General features: G+C 40.6%; 1 protein-coding gene across 2 annotated transcripts in view; it reads right to left on the reverse strand.

Annotated features, from left to right (window-relative positions):
* Positions 1-8,954: 8,954 nt before the first annotated feature.
* LOC103354375 (putative monooxygenase p33MONOX) overlaps positions 8,955-13,467 on the reverse strand; it is a 27,631-nt gene continuing 23,118 nt past the window's right edge. For both annotated transcript variants that reach the window (XM_008277718.1, XM_008277717.1), the window contains 3 exons: positions 11,148-11,299; positions 10,749-10,924; positions 8,955-10,239 (listed from right to left, as the gene is read on the reverse strand). In XM_008277718.1, the coding sequence (XP_008275940.1) occupies positions 10,034-10,239; positions 10,749-10,924; positions 11,148-11,299 (534 nt within the window). In that variant the 3' untranslated portion in view covers positions 8,955-10,033. The remainder of the gene's footprint in view (positions 10,240-10,748; positions 10,925-11,147; positions 11,300-13,467) is intronic.

Consider the following 13,467-nt stretch of genomic DNA (forward strand, 5'->3'; position numbering starts at 1 on the left):
TGAAGTTTGCTGCTGATTACATGGACAAAGAAAAGGCCTTCAAGAGGAAAGTTCTGTGGTTGGATGAAACAAAAGCTATTTGTCTACAATTACCAGAAATATGTTTGGAGTATAAGGCCAGGCCTTTAACTCCAAGAACACCAAACCTACCGTCGAGCACGGTGGTGGCACTATTATGTTCTGGGGCTGTTTTGCTGGTGCTTTACACAAAGTTAATGACATAAAATTATACGTCAGAAGGTTGGGTCTTGGATGCAGTTGGGTGTTCTAGCAAGACAATTACCCCCAAAACACACATAAAAAATGGTAAAGGAAAATGGCTATTTGGGCAATAACTTTTGCAAGCCTGAATACACAGTTTGCAAAAGTTAATTGTGGTTTTATTTTTATTGTGATATGTCCTGTATGTATCTTGTGAAACCAATAAAGTTTGAAGAAGATATAAACTTTATCAGGCAGACGGTACAGGGCCATCAAAACCAGGACTAACAGACTGAAAAACAGCTTTTATCCTACGGCTGTTAGAACTATAAATGCCTCCCAGTCAAAATAATGTGCAATATATATACAACTCCACTACCTCCGTCAAACATCCACTCTGTGAAAAAATACACTGTGCTAATTATCTAATTTCACCCTGTATATAGATTTCATTTCTTTTTGCTTGTCTATTGTATATAGTGTTTACAAAGTTTTTTACAAAGTTTTTATTGCTCTCAAGTTCTTATATTTTTGCACGGAAAGGACTGCATCTTCGTTTCGTTGTACTTGTTACAATGACAATAAACTAATCTGAATCTGAATCTGAATCAATCAAGAGTGAATCGCATTGTCACAATCATTCCATAGACGAGATTTAAAAAAAATAATAACTTATTCCAACTGTATGGGCAACAGTGTATACATGATCTTTACTTGTGTATGTAAAACTTTGTACACAACTGTAGGTGTAACTGTACATTTTACTAAACTTCTTGCAGACAATTTTTTTCTCCCTGCTCTTTGTTTGCAATAGCACAATATGCCTAAATATCTTAAACTTACTGAAGCATTCAGATTTTTCTATTACCCTTTTTAAAAGCCTGGTGTACTGTATACATTTATTAATACCTGAAATTTACAGTAACAAATCTAATAATGTAATTTTTAAAGACAGACACATATGAGAAATGTTTTTAAATAAGTTTTAATTATCTGTTTACCACATCCTGTTTGTAATTATGTGCTTGTTGCTAAGTTCCACATCATTGTAATGTATTCACTCAAGGATGTCCAAGGATGTACAATTAGTAAGAAATGAATGCGGAACAAAGACAAAATAAATTTTGAGTGACTTGCATTAAGGAAAGTCAAGCAAGTTTTCCTTCCCAAGGGAAAAAGAAAATTACTAAACAATGAGGAAGCATTAGTTTCACACCAGCTGTAAGTACATAGGGGTTTACAGATTCCTGCCCCATGACTTAAGTACCTAAGAAATCTGTCATTATCTGGTGATTATTTGAAACAACTTCCTGCATCAAGCCTCAGCGCTGCAGGTTCGTCATCTCTGTAACGTCAATACATTGAGTCTGTAGTACCCAGCCAGCATAGCACGCGCCACTTATTCTCCTGTGTAGGAATCCTGTTCTTGTCTGGTTTCACCTCCTACAGTGTTGACATCATTTCAGATTTTGGAAGGCTGAAGCTATAAAGAAAATGGTGCTTGATAGACAGCGTGAACATCAAAGTAAAGGAATTTAAGTCTTGTAAGTCCTGTTGTTCAGGAACTACTTGGGATTTTGAAAACCTTTTCTATATTTAGTGACTCTGCTTACTTGAACCTGTTTTTATCAAGAACCCACACACACAGCGAGGGCTTAGAAATTCTTCAAGAGTGCTACAGGTGTGGTTACAAATTATTCTGTGGGTATGAACGAGGAAACAAAAATCCCTTTACCTAATCTACTCCTGATTATGGTCTGATGCCAAGCAAAACTAAGACTGACAAAGAATGGCAGATAAACTTGAACATATTTCCTGAATATTATGATAACTATGGTAATTTTCTACAGCGACTGTGGAAACAATCCACTGACATTGCTTTCGTTCTTATTTTTACTGGATTAATTCAGACCTCTGGGACATATGTTACTTTAGTTACCTGTACACATTTATATTATCCCACTTGATGGTGTTTACCTCAAGCAGTATCTGACCTGTTCCTTGGATTGCACTTTTCTTTACACAGATCTCAGATGTTCTACCTGGAATCTTCTGGAGCCACTCCCACTACCACTGGGACCACCTTGGCCCTCCCCGTCCACATCTGTTCCAGTAGTTCCTTAAGCCCCTGGTACTTCTTGATCCTCTCGTGTTACTGTAGAACAACTGCCCTGTTCTGCTCCTTGTCTACCACCACTGTGTCAGATTGGGTTTGCTACCCAGGCACCTGCTTGCCGGTCTGAGTCTTGAAGCCCCACAGGACCTTAGCCCTGCTGTTCTCAGTCTCTTACAGCAGTGTTTCCCATCAGGACCTGGAGACTTCAAGTCCATACTCAGCACAGATGTTCTTGAACACTATCCCAGTCACTTGGTTGTGCCTCCCTGTGTATGTTGTCCCAGCTTACATCTCACATCCTGTCTGCTATGGTTGAGAACTGCCTGTATGGATCTGCTGCTCAGGGCCTGTTCTTGAGCCTCTATGCTGTCCTTCAGGCCTTTTCTAGCCACTGGTAGGATTTCTTGATGTCAGCCTCCATCTGCTGATGATACATCCCATGTAGGGGTTTCAGTCTTTCTTGAGATCTCCTCATCCTCGTCACTCTTTATCTTCTGCACCCTGAAGCCCAATCCGAGCAGGTCTTCCCTCATCTTTCTGATGTATTGTTAGATGTTTCCTGTTTCATCCTGAATTGTGGCACTGATACTCAGTAATCCTCATCTTTTTCTAGACTATCTCCTCAGAGTGCTGGGCTTTGGGTGGAACCCTCCATGCATTGTGAGAAGTTTTCATGTCTTGACATCAGCAGCAGCCTGTGGCCACCTCACTATTCTAGCTGGATATCTTATGACTGGTAGGGGATACATTTTGATGGGTTGGATCTTATTTCTCCCGCTGAGCTGTCTTACCCTCTGGAGGCACTTGTTGGCTGTTGCTCCTTGCATTCTCATCTAATCTCTCTAATTCTCATCTCTCTGGTGAAATCATTAGAGAGTCAGAGGTCAGATTTATGTAAACATTCAACTCAGATTACAAAATAATTTGTTCAATTACTGCTTTATGCTGACATAAGAAAACAAGTATTAAAAAAAAATTCATTCAAACATTTACAACGTTGTTTTATGATTTAGTTTTACTACTATGATAGCAAATCAAACCAAGACACCATTCCAGCCCTGAAGTTATGACTTACTGTAATTTCTAGAACCTTATCACTTTGATAGCGTCTACTGCTTCCAGTTTTTGCCTGTGCAAAGGTCCTACCAGGGCTTTTATCAAATGCCAAGGCAACATTTTCAGCAATAATGAATGATAGACACTAACTAACTTTGCCAAGTTTAAACAGACGTGTAAACCAGTGTGTAAGTTCAGTAGGGTGGGACAAATATTCAGAGTGATTAAATTCTTGTATAAACTATGGTTTATTATGATATTGAAATACATTCGAGCTACGGTTGTACTGAGTAACACGCGAGATATGAGAGTGAGAGGCAGATACAGACACTGCTTTTCTCAGTGTCTGTATCTTAGCAGCATGAACACCAAAATGCACTAAGTTTGAAGGAGATATCATCCAATGAGAGAGTGGGTTAAATAAAGCATTTAAGACCTATTAAAGTGATAGAGCCAAAAAAAAAAAAAAAAGATTACGAGAAGTATGAATCGGGTGATCATGTGTTCCCTCTGACAAGATCATGTCCGCTTACAGTCCATGTCTATGCTTAAGGAATGTTTGAGCGTCTGGCCAAGTCACACGCCTCACCTCGTTTTATCCAAACCACATCAGCCCATATGCGACCACTATGAGGCAGAACAGGAAGTTCTGCAAGTGTTCCGTTTTGATTGCATGGAAAACTATTACCCTGAGTTTGTTTTGAAATTTTCCCCAGTCCCACACATAGTAAATACAACATAAATCTACAAACTTGTTTATTCAATACAACATCAAGCATATTCTACTGCTGTTCATCTGCAGCCACATTTGCATGATCTATATCTCTATGATGATCTTGACGCGTGTCCAGGTGTGGTGGAGATGTTGCGTGAGTGAGAAGCAGCGACAAGAGCCAAAGAACCGCATTCCTCTACTGGCTTAAAGGATTAATAAGTATAATTATGTGTTCACTATGACACTGTTATCCAATGAGATCTACCCCAAAGATCAAAGGTTCTTTAATGACTATGGTGATATAAAATGATGGGCAAGGTTATACCACAGCTTATCAAGGTATTTCAGGGAGTTTCAACATTTTAATTCATCTTCACGTTTACCTTGTGAGCCGTTAACCTTTTCTTTCTGTTGTGTAGTTTCAGCAGTGTAACAAAAAAAAATTCATTTCATTGTTAGGTGCACATTGTAATAGAATACCAGGTTTTTAGGTCACGGAAGTGATATTCAACAGGCTACACCCAGATAAACCTGCTGGAGGGTTGGATAGGTAGGTGAACTGTGCATGTAATTTAAAGGTTACGTAAGGATTAGTAACGGTAATACTTGTATATCTGAATGATGTTAAAACTTTCCATAAGGAAACAGTGCAACCTGGACTATATACTGAAGATGATAAAATATTATGTACTTTGGCCAATTGCGCAACACGTATCATGGGTATTAAATTCAACTATTATGGCATCACATCCAAGACATGACTGAGTTCACACATTTGCAGGTTTCACTTTCAAATACACACACACACAGAGGCAGGGCTGCACACACGGCCTGTGTGAAGTTTTCTTGTAATTTCTCATTAAGTGTCAGACGTCAGCAGTGAGCTGGGCGTGTGAGGTTTCTAACGAACGTTCACGGTCTGAGTGCATCAACCGGATGTGGCTCGAGTGAGTTGAGTACCTCCAGCTGACTGTTCAGACATTGTTGTAGGGGATTCTCCTCTTCCACATCTGCTTTGTGTTAGGGCCTGGAGGCCAGAACAGGAGGGCCCAACAGTCTTTCTCAGTGGGGGATGGCAGGAGAATGCCTGGTGAACAGCACAGAGAGCAACAAGCTGATGGCCGCCGGCAGCTGGAAAATGGGTTATAGAAAACAGGTAGCATTTTAAAGTCACTGTATCTATTGATTCTTCCCCCCCCAGTTTTCTGATTAACAAAAAGAGCAACAACAAAATGAAACAAAACTAAGGATATCCCATGTCACGCCCCTCTATGTAAGCAACACAAATAGCAACACCATGTATCTGGTTCATGTCTTATACTGCTGTAGAAAAACTTAGGTTTGTTTTTTTTAAATTAACAGCTTGAAGTTTTGAATAGGAATATAAATGCAATACAATGGCCAGAGACACTAAAAATCCTGATCAACAGGAAAGAGCCCCAACATAAAAAGGTATCAGCAAGGAGGCAGAGCTCATGAAATCAGATATTATATTTCTGGGGAGACATTTTGCACACATTGGCTTTAATATTCTAAAGAAGTGTTTGAATAAATATGTGTTGAAATTATAACTCTGCGTGACATTCACTCGATGCAGCCGCTTGCATCTCATACTCTTGAGGGGCTCTTTGAGGACATAGAGATGATGTAAGAGGTCACGTCTTTGTGATTTATGAAGCGCAGACCTTTATTATTACATAACATAAGCAACGTGATTTGATTGGTGGGTGACCTACATCTGCCTAACTAGCTGTAAGACTGTAACCCTATCCCCAGGTAGTGGGCATGATTGATGTGTGCTTTAACAGGATACCAGAAGACCAGCAGTCTCGTTCCTCTTAGCCTGTTGGGTTCACCTCCGGGCCAGCGAGCTGTGAATCAGACCCAGATGTGGTTCCGAGAGCCGCAGGATACGACACGGACAACCCACCCAACAAACGTCAGAGGGGACCGTCTTCAAATCCCTTGTTCAGTTTTGTCACCAGCAGCATGAATAACCACATCACCTCTGACAGACAGCGCATTAATCATCACCACTATTTGTGACACCGGTTGCACGGATAAGAGACACTGTATATATAACTTGAGAGTAATAAATGAAGGGTAGCATCAGTGATAAAATCCTGTCTGCCTACTGTGAACTTTATTATCTTATCATGTTTTTCAGTGCTCTTCAATAAATTCATCTTGGGGCGTTTTCTATATAAGCTATGCGTAAGATCCTACTTGCTCAGTTATAATCATGTGCCCTGTATCTGAAAAGCATTCCTCTGTACAGGTCAGGTATCATTAGCCTAATAACTGCTAATTAAAAATGTCTCTTGTTGAATGTAACCACGCAAGAGCTGGTTAGATGAATTCCAAGCATATTTCTGGAGTCACCTTGACATAAAATGCTCCTGCCCCTCCTACAAGCAATAGATAAAAGTTCAAACAATCTTTTTCAAAGTTGACCTTTCACACATCTAGACGTTAACAGCCCTTTTTTCCAGACATATAACTTCCCACACACAAAAACCTGAATGGCCCCTAAAAAAACAAAAATAAGCAAATGACGTGGTTTCTTGTAAACTGGCACTTAAGAGTCTTGTTTATCGCTCCGCATCATGGTAGCTTGGCCAGACTGGCAAGTGAACATTGTGTCATAGGGGTGTAAGAGATTAAAGTCATTATTTTGAGGTTGTCAAGGAAGGAATTCGGCTGGGCCAGTTTTTCAAAATATAGATGAGTAAGTGAGTGAGTCGTGTCAGATTGTGGATGTTTGTTTTGGTGCGTGGTCGCTCTGGCAGGGTGGTGCTGCTCTGCACATCTGTGAGTAAGCTAAATGATTTTTTCAGTGGGATCAGAGCAGAGGTTTGAGGGGGTGGAGAGCAGAGCGAGGGGCGGGGTGGGGGACTACACAAGCACGTCATGTCGGATCCAGAGAGAGAGCCATCTGTATTATGTCATGACTGCTGGGGCACTCCACCCTTTGCTCTCTATTTCCCCATTTCCCTGTGTCTCTACCCTTCCAGACTCCCCCCGCCCACTGCTTCTCTTGCCTTCGCTGTGTGTTTTCGGCTTGGTGTTGCCGACACAGTCATTGCTGCGCCAGCTGTTTATGTGTCGGGTTGCATGCCTCAAACAAAAATGTGACCCAAGACTGAATATTTCCATCTGTGTTTGCAGTTTTACCAAAACTCACCAAATTCCCCTCCTCGCAGCTGCACTTCCTTCAGCCCGCGTCCTCTCTGCCTTCTCATCTCGCATCCGTCTGTCCATTACTTGATTTGCCACTGAGGACTGTCCAGCTGCAGCTTTAACTATCAGCTCTCTGTTCGTACTTGTCTTCCTTTTTTGATCTTCAACTTTCCTCCTGTAGCACCACCTGAAAAGCAAACAGCCTGTAATTATGCAAAGGATTGTTCCCTTCAGGAGGTCCAGCTAATATCTGTGTCACTCCACGTCCAGGCCTTGTTTATGTTAAAACTGCAGCACCATATTAAAAAAAACAAACAAACAATCCAATACTGGCTTTTCACTTATGATAATAAGTCAACATATGATACAAATGTGTTTAATTTTTGCACAAGCGACAAAATATGAGACAACACCCTGTAATAAATCCTCCACATCTCTCTCTCACACACGCAGTAAGCATGGTATCAGACAATAATTGTTGAGCGCCTTAACAAGGCTGTAAAGTCGGGCAGGGCTCAGCTTACACGAGAAAAATTTTGCTCTCTTCTGTTTCTTCCTGTTGGCTCATTGTCTGATGCCTGGGTGTGCTTTGAGGTGAAGGAAGGAGGCTGGGTATCAAATTATACTCAGCCATTGTACAGAATTGTTGACAGTATATAATTGCTAAAATAAAATCAGTCTCTCTGACAACAGCACGAGGCAAATTAAATCAGTGTGTGCACAGTGGATGACCTGATAGACGAGTCACCAGAGAGAAGCACAATCTCCTTCTGAGTCCTTGGCTCTTTATGTGCCTGTGTGGCAAAATTAATTTCCTGATTATTGGCTGTGCTTTTCATTTAGGTAAAAATATATTGTTGCTGCTCAATGCTTGATTTAACTGCAGCATCTATGCCTCTGTTCCTGATTCTAATCGGGTGATTGCCCGTCATCACGAAACACAAAAGCCAAATTAGTGAAAAGGAAACTTATCCGGATCTCATGTTGAAGTTATTGTGCCATCTTCTGGCCAAAGATTGGAGGTGAAGGTTGCTGCAAAATCATTTCACAGTTTCACCACAGGGATCAGATTTGTCTTTTTTTTTGTCTTTACATGACGGCAATGGAAAATTCAGGGAGCAAACCAAGAGAAACTTAAGTTATGTTCTGGTTTGATGCATATTACAATAAAAAAATGCCGGTATTACCTGGTTCTAAACCCCTGAATCAGCGTTCACATCTTCAGTTTGTTTAGTAAATCAAATACATATCTATTATTAGTCTGTACTTAGTATTATCTTGTATTTTGTTCCCTGTATGACATTCAAAAAGCTCTGAATTAGGTATTAAGGAGGATACTGTATATGCTAAACACAAAATAATACCAGAATGCATGATGCTGTCAATAATTTGTGGATTTACAAATTATTTCACTGTACACCCATCCATCCATTATCTATACACCGCTTAATCCTCTCTAGGGTGGCGAAAGCCTATCCCAGCTGACTCAGAAAGAAGGCAGGAGACACCCTGGACAGGTCGTCAGTCTATCGCAGGGCTACACTTAGAGACAGACAACCAAGCACACTCACATTCACACCTACGAACAATTTAGAATCACCAATTAACCTCAACATGTTGTTGCTAACCACAGATTCATCATGCAGCTCACTCCTGTACATGGTTCTACGAAAAAGAAAAAGCCAGTTTTGCTTGTTATGATCATATTTATTTACAGATGTAAGTGGGAGACCATCTCCCTTGTGCAATTACTTCTTGGAATTCATCAACTTTAAAAGAAAACAGCAGGGATTCTTAGACACAGACAAATCCAAACTTGAAAATGACCACTTCAATGCTTTGTATTCTTATAGCTTCTTGAACCATCACTATGGCCCTATATAAAAATGTGATAAACTCAACAAACTGTACTATGCAGTATTTAGAATATACATTGTTGATTTAAAGCAGGACAATATGAAAATACTTGAGTTGAAATAATAATAAAAAAAAAAATTCACTTCAGGTCAGCAGTCATACTCTACCATAAAGAAAATAAGATGCTCTCACATTATAAAAAAAACAAAAGCTAAACTTAGATGGCAAAAATGCAAGATGCAAGCACGCTGAAAGTTTAGGCACAAAATCAGTCATACACACTATACTCTGCATGCTGACAGAGAAAAGCACTACACAACTATAAACCTGTGAGCTTATTAAAAAAAAAAAGAAAAAAGAAAGAAAGAAAGAAAAAAAGAAAATACAAACGAGGCAGGCATCTGAGGATTTAGAATTGAAATAACTAGTCAGCTTTAATTTGAGAGGCAAAGCTGAAGTGATCAATTTTTGAAAAGGACTGACAAGGTATTTCAACTTCAATCTCATGCCATCACTGACAATGGAACAAGGACAGAAAGGCGTTGCAAGTCAATGCACCCATTATGACAACAATAATACAAAGCAGTACCACCTTTAGGGGTGACAAATGAATTTACTTCATTTGCTTTTTATTTGGACCAGTGAGTTGGAAGACACAGGAAGGTGATGGTGTGGAGTTATAGAGGACAGCAATTGATCCAGATATGTCCACTGGGAGGACAAGCAGTGCAGTGATGTCTCTGGGGCTGGTGAGCTAATACTGTAGGTAGTCCACATTCCTCTCAGCCTCAGTGAATTTGCAAGGAGACAGAGGGGAGAGAGGAAGGCAGGAAAGCGAATGAGCAACCAGATGGTTGGAAACTACTGAGGATGTGGCACACAGGAGCAACCACACAGCTGGTCAGATGTCAGAAGCCCGAGGGTGTTAAAACATTCATGTCCCGAGGTTTAAGTTTGTGTGGCCGTGGGGGTACCCGCTTGGCTTCGATGCCTGAGATTTCAATCTTGGGAGGCATGAAGTTGGAAGGGTCCTCCACCTTGAGGTTCACCTGGGTGCTGGTGCCGTCCATGGTAGAGGACTTCTGCAGGCCAAAGTAGGATTGCAGAGAGAAGCCTGCAGCAGAAAGGTGTGGTAGATATTGTCATTCGTGACCTAAAACTAGGTGACACAGGGAACAGCTACAGTATTAGTATTCAATAATTTGCTGGCACAGGTTTACAGGTGTGGTTCGGGATGCTGTGGCATCATTCTTAGGTGTAACCTTTAGTGCAACAAGGACAATTCCAAATCACACCCAAACAAAGCATTTAAAACATTTTGTCTACTAATTAATACAAGTGATAATATGATATCATTTCCTGTCCTGATTTTTGGGAGGTGGGGCAACTTTTGTTTAAATTGAATTGCAGAATCAGTTGTAATGTAGTGCCATCCTGTCACTTGAAAACATCCATTTATTTCAAAAGATTTTCAACTCCAAGGAGGGTTCATCTAAGGCAATGAAACCCGCACTGCTGTATTCAGAGAAAAAACAAAAATGAAGGGCCTCATCTAATCTTGTGATAAAAAAAAAAAATACTGCAGTCATGATGCAGATTCTGAACTGGATAAAAATGTCTCACCTGTGCTGGTATCAGAGCCAGGATCAGTGGGGGACTTCTGTACCACAGATCGAGTTCCAAAGAAGCTCCACCTCTCTCCTCCTCCTCCCTCATTTCCTCCCATGTCTGTGCCGGGATTGGGGCAGTTGAGTTCTGGGGCGGCAAGGAAAGGTGCAGGACTCAGCTGGAACCAGTTCCTGTATTTCCACCAAGCCAAAGACCAAATTATAAACATACAGTCAAGCACCATATACATCAAGACAAGATACGTCATACAGGACTTGATGTAGTCTATGTAGGAAAATGATGAATTTTATTATTAAAGGTTTTCATTTTTGCAAATTTTAAATTAAAATTTTGAACCATGTGTTCAGATCAACTGTCAATAGGAGCTCAACATTTCAGACGCATGAAGCCTACCTGCGACTGAGAGCCGGCGATGTGTGGGGACTAACACAGGGGGTGACACTGGGGGTAACGGAGGGGGTGACAGAGGGGGTGCCACTTGGGGTGGATTGTGCAGATGTTGTAAGCCTGTCCTCCTTGAAGTCCCCGCTTGGCATTCTCAACTTCTGCAGAGACAAACAAAACAAGCAATTAAAAAACAAACAAACAAAAAAACAATAATCACCTGTAAATTGTAAATTGATTTAAAAAGGCTTTAATATTCACAGTTGACTCATTGATCTGTTTCCAACATATCTATCCTGCACAAGCAACACAACTGGGACACTTCCTTCTGTTAGACTAAATGCATGTTTGTAAGGAATGTATTGACGTGTCAGAGTCACAGCACTGATCCTATTTGAACAGTAAACATCCCTGAATACACACTTCAGAAGGTCAGCAGTGTTTCACTGGATTGGATCAAAAATAATATCATAACAAAGTGCGTCACAGGCCTTCAGAAGATATCACATGTGACCATGCTGTGTAGGTGTATAAACAGAAAACAAGCATGACAAAGAATAATGCTCCACGATAACTAAAGATGGCTTAACAATTAACCACATAAGCATCAAACATTAAATGAAGCTTTTGTATCACAAGTAACCATAGATTGTATTACTTAACCTTGCAATAAAGCAACAAATGTGCAAAATCTTTCACACATCAAACACATTTTAAACCAAACTTGCCTTGAGATTCAGGCTTAATTCAGTAATGACCCCTGGAATAATAGTTTAAATGTTTAATTTTCATTCAGTAGAAACACATTCCCATGCATATGCTGAATACCCTTCTACACTTCAACTGAATATGACATCCTACTGATTATTGTACAAATGAATTACACAAACTGTCTTTATGTCCTTTAATCCCTTGTGTCGTATTTAGGTCAGTATCCTGTTGGACTTCACTGCTAAAATCCTGCTGGACCTCTGCCAGAATACTCAAAAACAGGACTCATAAACATCCTGGTGGCTGAAGCTGTTTTGTATAAGCTGTAGTGCTGAGAAGCTGATTTGGAGAACAACAACCTAAAAATGTTCAACGTTACGCTCAGTGCAGTGAATGTGATCCTCATCTGTTTATAAAGAAAAGTAGCTTTATGCCCTTTTTAACGCGTTATGAAACAATGTCTACTGACACGTAGCAATATTGACACCACGCAAAAATGAAACTTGTGAGGAACATGTTTTCAATAAACATACACTTCATGGTGCAAGTGGACCAAACACTAGTCTCAGTCTATCATGAAGCTACATGAGCGGCACAAACTAAGGCTAGGGTTAGACAAGGACACGAACAACAACAACCCTCTCCCGCCACGGGAGCTGTCTCTGAGGAATTCATTCCTCTGGGGCTTCCATGCCTGTTAACCAACATTACCGTTAAATATTATCTAATTAATTAGCCGGTGCTACGCTAACCGCAGCAGGGCAGCCAAATAACAGCTAACTGACGGAACTATGAACCTACCAAGATACACGCTAAGCTAACGGTACTTAGCCGGCAAACGAGCCTCTTTTTTGCCCCGAAATCAACCATTAGCTTCACATTAGCTTAACTAAAGCTGGTCCAGGATGACAATCGTCAGCTAACGGTACGAATAAAGGCGTTTGTTTACTCAGGTTAGTTCGAATGCAGCTATGATAGCTAGCCGACAAGGTTGTTTTGTTAACGGCCTACTTCAGGCCGCAATGCACAAACGCCGGCAACGAAATACAACAAATTCGAGACACACCTTTTTATGAAAAGTTTTCTTTGACGTTTCAGTCCGACAGATTCCTGCATTTCGTCCATAATTTGCAGTTTAGGTGTCGATTATTTCCCGAAAAGAACGACGATTCCGTCTGTACACACAGCAGTTGGCCTGCCTTTGTAAGGAGCTCCGTGATTGGTCAGTTTCGGAAAATAAGGGGGCTCGGTTCATGTGAGGGCGTTGCTTGGCAACGGTACTGATAGAACAGTGCTATTACGTAATTTGTTTACCAAGATGCTCCATGTTTAGCCTGCTGTCACTGCAACAGACTATAACAATATTGTACTATCACATAATTTCACACAGCAATATTTACGGCAAATAGTAGCACAAAACATCGCTCTTTAGGTTGGAATGTTGTCCTCACAATGTGTTCTAATGTGTTCAGCATTACAACATTTTGGAGCAGGTCAGCTGATAACAGGTGAGCCAAAGTAGACAAATCCATACAGAAAAGAAAACACAACCTTTGTTCACACACACACACACACACACACACACACACACACACACACACACACACACACACACACA

Source organism: Stegastes partitus, unplaced genomic scaffold, assembly GCF_000690725.1.
Source record: "Stegastes partitus isolate 25-593 unplaced genomic scaffold, Stegastes_partitus-1.0.2 Scaffold106, whole genome shotgun sequence".
NCBI classification, from domain to species: domain Eukaryota; kingdom Metazoa; phylum Chordata; class Actinopteri; family Pomacentridae; genus Stegastes; species Stegastes partitus.